General features: G+C 35.6%; 1 protein-coding gene across 3 annotated transcripts in view; it reads left to right on the top strand.

The window, feature by feature from the left end:
* Positions 1-13,176, top strand: part of ESF1 (ESF1 nucleolar pre-rRNA processing protein homolog) — a 65,697-nt gene that overhangs the window by 10,385 nt on the left and 42,136 nt on the right. For all 3 annotated transcript variants that reach the window (XM_061435635.1, XM_061435637.1, XM_061435636.1), the window contains exons 7-9: positions 2,365-2,479; positions 4,115-4,259; positions 7,459-7,620. In XM_061435635.1, the coding sequence (XP_061291619.1) occupies positions 2,365-2,479; positions 4,115-4,259; positions 7,459-7,620 (422 nt within the window). The remainder of the gene's footprint in view (positions 1-2,364; positions 2,480-4,114; positions 4,260-7,458; positions 7,621-13,176) is intronic.

Here is a 13,176-nt window from a genome sequence, read left to right as displayed (position 1 = left end):
TTTGCTAATAGACTAGTGTCTCTTGATCCGTGCTGTCTGGTACAGTAGCCAGCAATCATAGCTGGCTTATTTACATTTAATTAAAAACTTAAAAAATTTAAAATTCATCTGCTTAGTCACACTGGACACATTTCAAGTACTTAATGGCCACATGTTGGGCAGAAAAGAAACAGAACTTTGATGACATCATCATAGAAAGTTCTGTTGGACAGTGCTTAAGAGTAGATGGTCTTGCTGGCCTTGTCTTCAGACTTGGGCATTATTTCCACCATGTGCTCAGGATCACTGACCCAAGCTGAAAAACCTTATGTGGTTGGGAATGTCTGTTCTAAGGAAACCAGGAAGCTAAACTGTCGTACCATTTTATCATTAGCCTAGTTCCTTGAACCCAGTAAACCATTCTACTGTGACACTGTCAATAGAAATCACTTTTTTTTTTTTAAGATTTTTAATTTTAAATTATCAGTATATTAAGGCTTCTCTGGTGGCTCAGACAGTAAGGAGTCTGCTTGCAGTCCAGGAGACCTGGGTTCAATCCCTGCATCGGGAATATCCCCTGGAGTAGGAAATGGCAACCCACTCCAGTATTCTTGCCTGGAGAATTGCATGGACAGAAGATCCTGGCAGCTTACAGCCCATGGGGTCACAAAGAGTTGCACACAACTAAGCGACTAATACCGGAGAAGGCAATGGCACCCCACTCCAGTGTTCTTGCCTGGAGAATCCCAGGGACGGGGGAGCCTGGTAGGCTGCTATCTATGGGGTCACACAGAGTCAGACACGACTGAAGTGACTTAGCAGCAGCAGGTGACTAATACATAGACACATCAGTATATTAAGATCATGCTTCACAATCATTGGTTCTTTTTTTTTTCTTTTTTTATCTTCTACCTCTTGAACCTCCCTCCTGCTATCCAAGTTTGTTAGAGACTTTCTTGTCAAGATGAAATATTTTAGGGGAAAAAAAAAATGCATCAGTTGATAGTCACTGGCTTTCATACTTCAAAAGCATTCTGACTCATGGATGGGGAACACATGTATACCTGTGGCGGATTCATTTTGATATTTGGCAAAACTAATACAATTATGTAAAGTTTAAAAATAAAATAAAATTAGAAAAAAAAAATACAAATAAAATTTTTTGCATTGATAGTTTGGGGTAAGATTTTAGCATGCTTAAGTATATAGCAAGAAAAACCTAACTCATCAAACAAGCTGTTTCCTTCTCTTTTTAATAATTTCAAAAGGAGGTGCTTGTTTTAAATGTATTAATTGTAGTTACTAAACATTAGAATGTCAGACCGCCTGTCATGAGTTCACGTTTACATATTCTTCTCAGGATCATTTTGTTCTTTCTTTTCCTTTTTGGGACACTTCCATGCAGTGTTAGAATAACCTCTGGCAGTACCTAGAAAACAAGATCAATGACCATGGGAAAAACTTACATCCCCTGTTTTGTCATATATTTTCTTCATAAAAGAAAATTGAGTTTTCTGCTGCTATCCTACTATCTAGGGAACTCTTTATTCATCTACCTCAAAATCATGCCTATTGACAATGTTTAAAATATTGATCTCAGATGGTTATGTTTCTTCTACTAAGTCTGTGCAAAAGTGTATGCGGTAGAGGATATTCTGTAGACCTAATGAACCTTGATTTTTCATTCCTTCCCTCAAATATCATTTTTGGTGCAATATATAGCTCATGCTTTTTTGTGTGTGTGAAAATAAAATTTATGAAAATGATAGAACCTAAATATAATAACCATGGATCATTTCTCTTTGCTTTTTTCCTCCCGTTCATTAGCCTGATGGCTAAGAATTGTCAAACAGTTACAGTAGCTAATTTACATTTAACTGCTATTATTTGTGACAGAAATTATAAGATAATATTAAAATTTTTAGTGTTGAAGAATCAGCCTTAAGCTTTTCATTATTTCAGTGATATCTTGTTCGTATGATACTTTATTTTCAGAGTACTTCCCCTTTGATAATTCTGTCTGATCTTCAGAATATCATGAAGCAAGTCAGTGACTGTGTTATCAGGAATCTAGGTCTTTTTGAAGCATGAGGGACTCGTGTGTGTTTACACCAGACTCACATTAACTGAACTCCTAATGCAGGGTTTCTACCTACAGAGTTCACTTAGATTTAGTGGAATTACAGATTTATAGCTTATGAATTTCAAAAGTTTTGTGCCAAGATTATTTCTAACATTGTTTACTTCATCTGCATGTGTGTTCTGTAGAACCTCTATGTGGTATATATGTATAAACTATACTTAATTAGAAGACAATCTAAACTCTGGTTGTTTATCACTGCAGCATGTGTTTAAATGAATTCTTTTTTTTCCTTTGTTTCTTAGGTTTATACCAGATGATATTACTTTTGATGATGAGCCCAAGGATGTAGCCTCAGAAGTGGATTTAACAGCATATAAACCAAAATATTTCACATCTGCTGCAATGGGAACATCAACGGTATTTCTTCACTTTAGAAAGTATATAGCTGGACTCTGTTGTTGCTTTAAGAAAAGACTTTGTTATTTACTTATAGCATCTTTAGAAATGGAAAGTATTCAAAGTTTTAATGCATAAGTACAAATAGAAGTGAAACACAAGTGTATTTGCATTTTTATCTACCCCATCTATTTGAACCTGTTTCCAGATTTTTGTTATGCCTTTAAGCCTGAGTCAATTATCTGCAAATGTTTCTTTTTTCTCTTCTATCTTTCCCATACAGTCTTACTTAACTAAATTCTTTAATGTAATATGTCAGTTATTAGTATCCTAGGGAGTAGGGGCAAGGAGCTAACACTACTTCAAATCACAGTTAGAAGCAGTGCAAATTTAAAATAGGGACACATTTTTTTCTGCAGATATGACCCCAGATTGTAAAAACAATTGAAGTAGAATAATTCTACTTCAGTGTCACAGTAATGCTTAATAATAAACAGCCAAAAGATTTTTATTGAATTAGTTTGTTACTTAGCTGCCTAGCTTGTCTGCTCTCCTGCCCCATGTACCTTTTACCCACAGCTGAACTCTGCAGCAGCCACACAGGCTTCTCATTGCCTTTCTTGTGACAAACCAGCGTGCTCTTCTGAGGCCAGCCCGGTGGCAGAGAGCTGCTGTATCTGCCACCTGCAGCCTGCGGACACTGTGTGGCCATGATTAGTTACTGAGTATAGGGAAACCCCACCAGTGTGCAGTAAGTGAAGTCTGAAAGATTCAGTCACACAAAACCTAGGATCATGTTATTTTCAAGCCTAAAAACTAGGCAGGCCTATCTGGTCAGCCAGTCTTGAGTTCCTATGGCCTAGCTGTATCATCCATGTCTGTCTCAGTTCAGAAGTGATTTTGTGGTCCTCAGCTCAGTCTTAATGATCAGAATAGGAATAATTCTGAATTGTGGAACTAGCAGTAATTTCTCCAACAATGGCAGTTATTTTAAGGATTGGATCTCTTATGTTCTGATTTGGGGAGATTAGCTTGAGGGGGAAAAAAAGTAAGGATGTGGAACCTGCCCTGTGATGGAGATTAAATCTCTAACAAGACTCAGAATGGGGGCTTCGTAGAGGACAGGAACATGTCACCAGACCGATCATGTTATAGATAAATTCCTGTGTCATGAGGGTTTCCTGTGCTTTCAACCAGTAAATGCCTTTCTAATCAGTGGCTTTTAATCTCTTTTGGAAAAAGGACCACACTGAGATTGTTCTAAAAGCTTTATCAGGAAATTTCAGTTTGTAGACCTCTTGAAATGCCTAGAACTCCAGGTGAAAAACATGTTTTGACTCATTCATAATAATGTTAACTTTTTCACTAGTGCAGTTTCCTGTTTTCACCACAGTCAGTCCATACTGATGAATTTTTACTCCCAGCAATGAAGTGCCTTGTATATAGTAGAGAGTTAGGATACAGGCACAGGTTAACTGAAATGCTTCCCTTTCCACAGGTAGAGACTTTTGCCCTAAGCATGTTATATATTATTGATTTTAGTATGTCTTTTTACTGTTTACTGTTAAACATCCACATTAACAATAAGTATTCTTTACAAGTTTGGGTTGCTGACATTTCCATTTTTATATGTTATTTTTTCTTACTTGGTGGAAGGTGGAGATCACTTGGGATGAGACTGATCATGAAAGAATTACAACACTCAACAGGAGATTTAAAAAGGAAGAACTTTTGGACATGGATTTTCAAGCCTATTTAGCTTCTTCTAGTGAAGATGAAGAGGAAATGGAGGAAGCACAAGGTATTTGTCTGCTTTTGTAAGCATTTGAATACTTAGCCTAGACTTACGAATGACAATATGTCTTTGTCAGTAGCTTGAAAGAGAATATCTAATCCTTAAATTGCCTGTGAAGTATGCTCACATGTACAGTATTATATATACTTATAGATAGTAATTGAAGTTTTTTATTTAGAGATATTTTCTTAGCCTGAATTTCTTCAACCAAAGACACTTTTTTTAAAACCCTATCCTCAACAAAAAAAGGGTCTGGTCTTTTAGACGACACATGATTCTTACAGTTATGCAATCACCTAAACAAGTAAAATGCTTTATTACCATACCTTTTTTAAACTAAGAGCTTTTGGGTTATCTTTTACATACCATTTTTCTGCTCAGTTAGTTTACAAAGTAGACTCTTCCTGTTCTTTTAGTGATTATCCTAGAAATTGTGACTTGCATCCTTATTAAAGTTGAATACTAATTAATATTTTTACCCTCCTAGAGAATACAAGGAATCTTAAAAGAGCTTTCATGCTATTCTGTGTGCTTTACTTCTTAAGTACCGTAGGATATTAATATTATTGTTTTCTTTACATTTACTCACATTTTCCCTACTTCTTTTGCTCCTTGTTCTTTTCTAAATCTCATACTTCTGTTTGGGATCATTTTCTTTCTACCTTAAGTATATTTGTTGTAATTTCCAAAATTGAATTTTAGTTTGGTCTAAATATGTCCTTATTTTGCCTTTGTTTGTGAATATATTTTCTTGATTAAAAAAAAATTCTAGGTGGACAGTCCTCTTGTTCCCACATTGATGATAATATTCCCCTGGCTTCTGATTTGTTGTTTTTGAGACGTCAGCTGTCAGTCTACTTTCTTCAGTCTTTTGAAGGTTGTCTGGATTTTATTCTTTGCATTTAAAAGTTTTCTCTTTCTGTCTTTCTGCAATTTTAATATGAACTAAGAATAGATTTTTAAAATTTATTATGCTTGAGGTTTGTTGGGTTTCTTGAATTTGTGGCATGGTATCTTTCAGCCATTATCTCTTCAGGTATTTCTTCCCCCTTCCCTGGACTTCAATTAAATACATATTGAATCTTTTCACTGTAACTTCCATGTTGTTTCTCTCCTGTATTTTTTTAATCCACTGTCTTTCTATGCTAGTCTACTTCTGGTTGATCCTTGCCCTGGAGTGTATCTTTCGGGGTCCCTACTTATTTAAATATGGGGTACTAGTTGGTTTTTTAACTTTTGTCTTACTGGCCTGTGAGACTGCCAAAACTGTCGGTTAGTCTCAGGGCTATTTGTTTGGTAGACTAGTACGTGCATTCAGGGCAATGGGGTCCTCTCGATAATGATCATCTTCTCCTTAATTTTGATTTGGTAATTCTTCACTAATTTGTCCGTTCTTTGAAGTTTTCTTCTTTCTTTTTAAAATAACTTTGAGGCTTGGGTTAGATTTTCTTTGCCCCAGTGCCTTTCTTTTCGTAGCTATGAAATGGGGATCATAATAGTACCTGCTCGTGGTTGAAAAGATTGGGATAACATATGTAAAGTCTTAGCATACTACCTCATATCGTATATTTTTACTTCTAAAACTTTAAGGATTAATGGCTTTTTGTTTGAAATGTACTAATTAAGTTTTTAAAAACATGCATTTTTCTTCAGTATTTTAATTGATTGCAAGCTTACTATAATCTATAATTTAGTATCTCTGATAGATACATTAGTATATTTGAATGCTTTGAAGTTACTGGATGTTCCTATTGTAGTTTATAAGAGATCATACCAGGGCTTCTTACTGTTACAGTTTTTTTTCACTCGTTATATAGAATTAAGTCTTTCACAAAGTATTGTCCTTGAATTGGGAGAAAACAGACTTACATGAGTTAACCCACATTTTAGAGCTTCAGAAAGTAAAATTTTAGTACTGGAAAAAATCAATTTAAAGTAGGCCATCAGAGACTTACCACTAAAATCTCAACCTGGAAGCAGCTTGCTTCTAATTATGTTTTCAGAAGTAAGCTTTTAATAGAAAGAAATACATTGCCATTTTGTTAATGCGTTCCTGATGTTTTATCCATTGAATTACGGGATACATGACAGAATTCCATCCAACATTATTATTGTGGCATAAAGCACAAACAGGAAAAAAATGAATTTCAGCTGTTCAAGTGAAAATGTAAAAGTGTGATAGGATGGAAAGAATGTTGTGGACTATTTTTTATTCATTCAGAGGAAAAAAACCTATAAAAACATTTATTTAACCAATTTTTTTCACGTCACCTTTTGAAGATGTAAGGACAATCTATTAACATTGATGTTTCAAGCTAAATGCTTAATAATATCGGATGTATTTAGTGACCAGTTAGTTATAGCTCATAGAAGAGAGGGTCTTCTGTAAAATTTCCCTTTACTGAGGGCATTTACTCAATTCAGTTAGTCTGTATGTTTTGCATTAAAACCTAGGTTCTTAATTTCTGTTTTGACGTGGAGAATTACAGTGGAAATACATAGCAAACAAACTTTTCACGTATTAGTTTCTTTGGTATTTGTTGCCCGTGAATTTTACACTGTTCCTTTGTATTATGATTATTTTTATAAAATTGGGAAATGGAAATGTGAAGCTTTTTCCACATGGGAAAATTAAATCACAAGCTTCTAATTTGTTCATTTTTATTCTTTGTGTGCTAATGAGACCCTGAGAGTAAGTATGCTTGCTCATTATCACGTGGAAAGGACTCGTTACTCTTTGTTTTAGATAACAGGCAGCTTCCTTTATCTGTGTCATTGAACAGCTAAGTCCATGTATCAGATGCATCCCAGCACTACTGAGACTCCTTTTATTGACCATATATGTGTTAGATGGTAGGAGACATAAAGGGGGAAAAAATGCCATCCCTGCTATCTTGCTTATAGGGTGGAGAAGTTCAAGGGTGTTACATGACTACACGATTATTTTGAGATACGAATTTTAGTAAAAACAGAGATTCCCAAGTATACTGTTATCACTGTACTAATATTGCAGCTGATCTTTTATTGTAAATAAGAGTTAAGTCACTTAATTCATTTTGTGTTAAGTTTAAGTCTGATTTTGATATTCTGCTGTTATAGTGTATCTGACAGCTTTGAGAAGATTGCTGCAGTGGCTGAGATTGAACAGTGAAGTTAGAAGTGAAATTATTTCTGTATATTCAGTTAAATTGATTTTTTTTGTTAGGTGATGATGGAGTCAGTGTAGAAGAAGATGGGAAAACAAAAAAAAGTCAGAAGGATGATGAAGAACAAATTGCTAAATATAGGCAACTCTTACAAGTTATTCAAGACAAAGAAAAGAAAAGCAAAGAAAATGATATGGAAATGGAAATTAAGTGGGTTCCAGGTAAGAATTAGATACTAACCAAATGTTCACTGTTTTCCTTCATTTGGGGACATCAAATAGAAAAGAAGATCAATTCTTTGGAAAAATTAACTTAAAAAAAATCACATTTTCAGGAAACGTTTTTGTGAGGAAGTTAATATAATATTTGCATACATCATTTAATTCACTTTGGGGCTACTGTTTTAGACTCTTACTGGCTTATTCTTGGTTTCTTTAATTTACTCACTATAAATTACCCATTTATGAAAGTAGGCCTTTCCTAGGCTTGATTCCAGTGTTCTCAGAATGTAGAAACTTGATTCCAGGCACCATGTATTCTAAAGTCATTAAACTTCTTTTCAAAATATGTAATTCATAAGTGAATTTTTCTCTAGTAACCACTAGTAGACTTTACTTAGTGAAGATTCACTAACACAAAATATGTAATACGTAGTTTTCCATCTCAATTAACACAATTTTTAAATATTCTTGGATAGTCCAAGAAGTATATATAGCATTATGAATTTTATAACTGCCTTGAAGGATTCAGGAACTTTTTAGAGTAGTAAAATACTACTACAATAATAATTAAAACCTTGTCAATGCTAAACCAAGGTAAGAGGATAAATGAGGGTAATTTTCTAACATAGATATTTTTTCTTAACAGTCCTGGGCAAATCAGCATGTATCTTTGTGAATAATACTGTGTTTGCGAATTATTGATTTTTATGTATATCTTAAAGATAAATATGATTTTTGGCAATATTTCAATTATTTTAGCCTCAGTTTGTCTCTAGATGAAAGAATACTGTTAATAACACCATTGCTTAAAAGTTAAGTGTTCTGTATTCATTTAGTTCTGTTTCTTACAACTCATTTGTTTTTGCACTGAGAGTAAAATATGTGTTTTCATAGATTGTTTTTATGGAGGGGGGAGACTAGCATAATTCGATATTTGAGGATAGGTTCTTACAGTAAATTTATCAGGATGTCCATATGTCTCCTACATGTTCTCTAAGAATTCGGTGCTGTGTTTTAACCCATTTGTTTTAAATGTTTGGCTTTTGCGAGAAGTGGTGAAAAGAAAAAATGAAGTTTAGTAGTATTAGCATATGAACAGTGGCTAAGGGACCACAATTAATGTAGCCTGGAGAGGAAGAATCTAAAGTGACTTAATATTTTCAAGTACTTGCATGATAAGTATATAAATGAAGACTTAATCTCAGTTACTACCTCAGAAGTCAGTGTTTCACAAGTGGATAAAAGTTGAATGAAAGGTTTCAAGGTAGTATAAAGGAATTCTCTGTGTTGTTAGAATTGTTCAGTAAAGGCTGCATTAAGGGATTGAGTATCCTTTGTCAGTAAATTTCACAGTAAGGCAGTTTGAACCTACCACTCAGAGATGTGTGAAGAAATTTTTTTACTTGAGGTCCTTGGGTTAATGATTCTAAGAAATGTTGGAGTCTGTCTTTTAAATCAAATATGTTGAAATTGTAGCTTAATTCTAATCTTAGGATGAGCTTACTGAATGAAGATATTTTAAATGAATATGTTTTAAATTGAGATACCCAGGTGATAATATAAGAAAGAAGATGTAAAATAAATTTGATTGAAAGTTTTCTATTAAATATTTTAGAGAGATAAAATATTTAATATAGTTTATATAGTGAAAAATACCAAAAAGTGATGCATAGGAAGATTTAAGCAATACAGTTTTCCTAGGATAAACCTCACTTAGTCATGGTGCATTATCCTTCTTTTTATTCCTAGACTCAGTTTAATAAAGTTTTGTTAAAGATTTTTGCACCTGTATTAATGAGGAATACTTGCCTATAGTTTCCATTTCTTGCAGTGTCCTTAGCTTAGTGTTATCAGGGCAATGCTGGTAATAAATTAGCAACTGTTCCCTCTGATATGTAGCAGTACATTTTTATCTTGACTTTGCTATTTGTGGATGTGATATTAATGTCATGTAAAATATTTTGAAATATAAAATGAAAATTATCATCTGTAATTCCATTTCCCTTATTCAGCCACTGAGTGATTAGATAGATTGTGGTTTAATTTATCATTTCTCTACTGGTGAATATTAAATAATATTTCTAATATTAATCATATTTTAATATTTCTAATCTTTCACTTCAGTAGGCCCATGACGTTGAAAAGAAATGTGATCTAAGGCTGTTACAAATCCCAAAGCCAAAAATATCAGTACTTTCTTAGATCTCTTTACTTTCATCACCAGCCAAGTAATAGGCTTACTCTTTTAGGGTCTTTTACTTATAAAAACAATTTTTTAACAAAGATGCTCCTCCTCCCTCCCCAGCCCCCTATTTTAGAAATGTCAGTGCATGTGAGAACCTGCAAAGACCACAAGGAGAAGCTAATGGCAGTCAGACTCACTCACCAGTCAGTAACATGACTTCCTCACTCACATAGCAACTTGACATATGCTGTGGATCAACCTGTGGTTCTCTCACAAACTGTTGAAACTACCAGTGTCCAAGCCTCAAAATTTAAATCTCAGATGCCAAGCATCTAGAATGTTATAAATAATCTATAGCTTTTTCCATATTTTGAATTATTTTCATAGGATAGCTTCCCAGAAATGGAATTACTAGGAAAGGACACAGACACTTTTTGTGTCTTGAGATTATTACCAAATGCTTTCCAAAGGGGTTGTACCAGTTTTTAGTGCCTTCAACAATGATGAAAGTGCCAGGTTCATGGAATTATCATCAACATTCACAATATAATTTTTGCTCTTAGTTGAACGAATGAAAATTGATATTCTGCTGTATAATGCATTTTTTTAAAGTCTGTAACCGCAGTATTTTTTGAAGGCCCCATATGGGGTATTATTAACCTGTAGATCCTTGGTGTGGTTGTGCACATGAGTAAGTGTGTGCATTTTCTGTGTGTGTGTGAATGTAAGGGGTCTGTTACACACTGACATGTTAGATGAGACAAATGAACTTCTCTTTCAGGATCTCGGTTTACTTATTTGGAAAGGGGGACTAATAATACCTTTCTAGCTTTACGAGGCAGAGAAGGCAATGGCACCCCACTCCAGTACTCTTGCCTGGAAAAATCCCATGGACGGAGAAGCCTGGTAGGCTGCAGTCCATGGAGTCGCTAAGAGTCGGACACGACTGAGCGACTTCACTTTCACTTTTCACTTTCATGCATTGGAGAAGGAAATGGCAACCCACTCCAGTGTTCTTGCCTGGAGAATCCCAGGGATGGGGGAGCCTGGTGGGCTGCCGTCTGTGGGGTCACACAGAGTCGGACACGACTGAAGTGACTTAGCAGCAGCAGTAGCTTTACGAGGTATTATAAGTGTACTTTCATAGTACAGAGTACTATTCATGTCATAGGTGTATTTTGTTGAATTTGTGTCTTAAGGAATGTATGTTCCCGGTAACAATTATCGTGAACCACAGAACTTTTTTGATGTTATACTTCGGTAAACCACAGAGGGTCAGTATAAGATTGTACTTTATCACACATCAGTTTTCTGTGACTTGAATTTCCCAAATGTTAAACTCTTTAGAAAAATAATAAGTACTCTTAATAATTACTAACACTTGTTGGACTATGGCTTAGCTTGATTAAAAAAAAATTTAGACTTTAAACTTTCTGTTTTTTTACCTTGGATTGCACCATATAGTGTGCTTCCCAGGTGGCGCTAGTGGTAAAGAACCCACATGCCAGTGCAGGAGACGCACTAGTTCAGGAAGATCCCCTGGAGGAGGGCGTGGCAACCCACTCCATCATTCTTGCCTGGAGAATCCCATGGGCAGAAGAGCATGGTGGGCTACTGTGCATAGGGTTGCAAAGAATTGGACACAACTGAATTGACTTAGCACGCATGCAGTATAATAACATTAGGAGTTTTAATTCCTTAAGAGTAAGTATTAAGAGAGGCAGATAACAGGTACATGGTGTAATAACTAGAATGAACTATATTTTCTGTTGATATTTTAGTTCCTCATGGAAATGTGAGAATACAATGTTATTAATGTTATAAATAATTTAAAATGTTAAATTATAAGATTTTTAAGGAAAGCTGTAATTCATTGTTTTGATGTGGGGTATTGTTTCCCATCTCAGTGTGTCACTATTAATAGAAAAGTATCCTATCTGACTCATTTTGATGAGTAGATAAGATGGCACATGTAATTAGCATATTAAGCCTTCGTTAATGAACTTGCCTCATTGGGAAATTTGTGATATACATAAAAGTGAAGCATAATGAGTTTTATCTCATATAAATATATAATAACCTCTCCGGTATTAATAGTTCAGTTAATCCCTGTGATAATTTTTTGTTGTAGATAATGCAAGCTGTATATTTTGACCTATGACATTTCATCCAGAATATGAACAGACGTGTCATAATGACATGTTTCTTTGTCTGTCATCTTAAAGGAGATTGTTACTGTTGAATCGCTGAGTCATGTCAAACTTTTTTTGCAACCCCAGGTGCCTGTAGCCTGCCAGGCACCTCTGTCCATGGGATTTCCCAGGCAAGAATACTGGCAAGTTCCAGGTGCCATTTCCTTCTCCAAGGTATCTTCGCGACCTGGGAATCGAACTCATGTATGTTGCATTGGCAGGCAGCTTCTTTACCACCGAGCCACCTGGGAAGCCAGTATATTAATGCTCACCTGTTGCTAAGCATTCACTTTTACTTGGCCTAGATTGACAGGGAAATAGATGTTTGCAAGACTAGGCATGTGTGTGTGCTCAGTCACTGAGTCATGTCCGACTCTTTGCAGCCCCATGGACCGTAGCCCGCCAGGCTCCTCCGTCTATGGAATTTTCTAGGCGAGAAATACTGAAGTGGGTTGACATTTCCTCCTTCAGTCTTCCCAAACAAGGGATTGAACCTGTGTTTCTGTGTCTCTTGAATTGACAGGTGGAGTCTTCACCACTGAGCCACCTGGGAATCCCTAAAGGAGATTAGATATGATTAAATGTCCTCTGTTTCTTAGTTACCTGCTGATTAATAGACACTGGTGAAAGGACATCTAGTCTTTTTTCTATTCAGCTTTTTCAGTGCCTAAGCTTTCCTTCAAATACTTACTAAGCATATGCCAAGAACCATTCTAGATACCATTTGTATGAGCAAAACATACAAATCCTTGACTTCTTAAAGCTTATATTCTGGTTAAGGGGAGACAGATAAGTCTTTGGTAGGAAAATATTTAGAAAGTAGAAGGCTTCCCAGGTGGCTCCATGGTAAAGAATCTGCTGGCCAATGCAGGAGACACAGGTTTGATGTTTTGGTTGGGAAGATCCTTTGGAGAAGGAAATGGCAACCCACTCCAATATTTCTTGCCTGGAAAATTCCATAGACAGAGGAGCCTGGTGGGCTACATACCATGGGGTCACAAAGAGTCAAAAATGACTGAGCAACTAAACAGCAGCAAAAGGAAGTAGAGGTCAGGGGTGAACCATGAGAGAAGAGTGTGCAAGCAGAGGGGTGACAAGTGACTGGCTTTGACGCTGTTTGAGGAGCACATGGAGAGCAGTGTGACCACAGGGAGGGCGTGAAGGAGAGAACAGTGGACG

Source organism: Bos javanicus, chromosome 13, assembly GCF_032452875.1.
Source record: "Bos javanicus breed banteng chromosome 13, ARS-OSU_banteng_1.0, whole genome shotgun sequence".
In the NCBI taxonomy this organism is placed as follows: Eukaryota; Metazoa; Chordata; class Mammalia; order Artiodactyla; family Bovidae; genus Bos; species Bos javanicus.
This window is presented reverse-complemented; position numbering and strand designations above follow the sequence as displayed.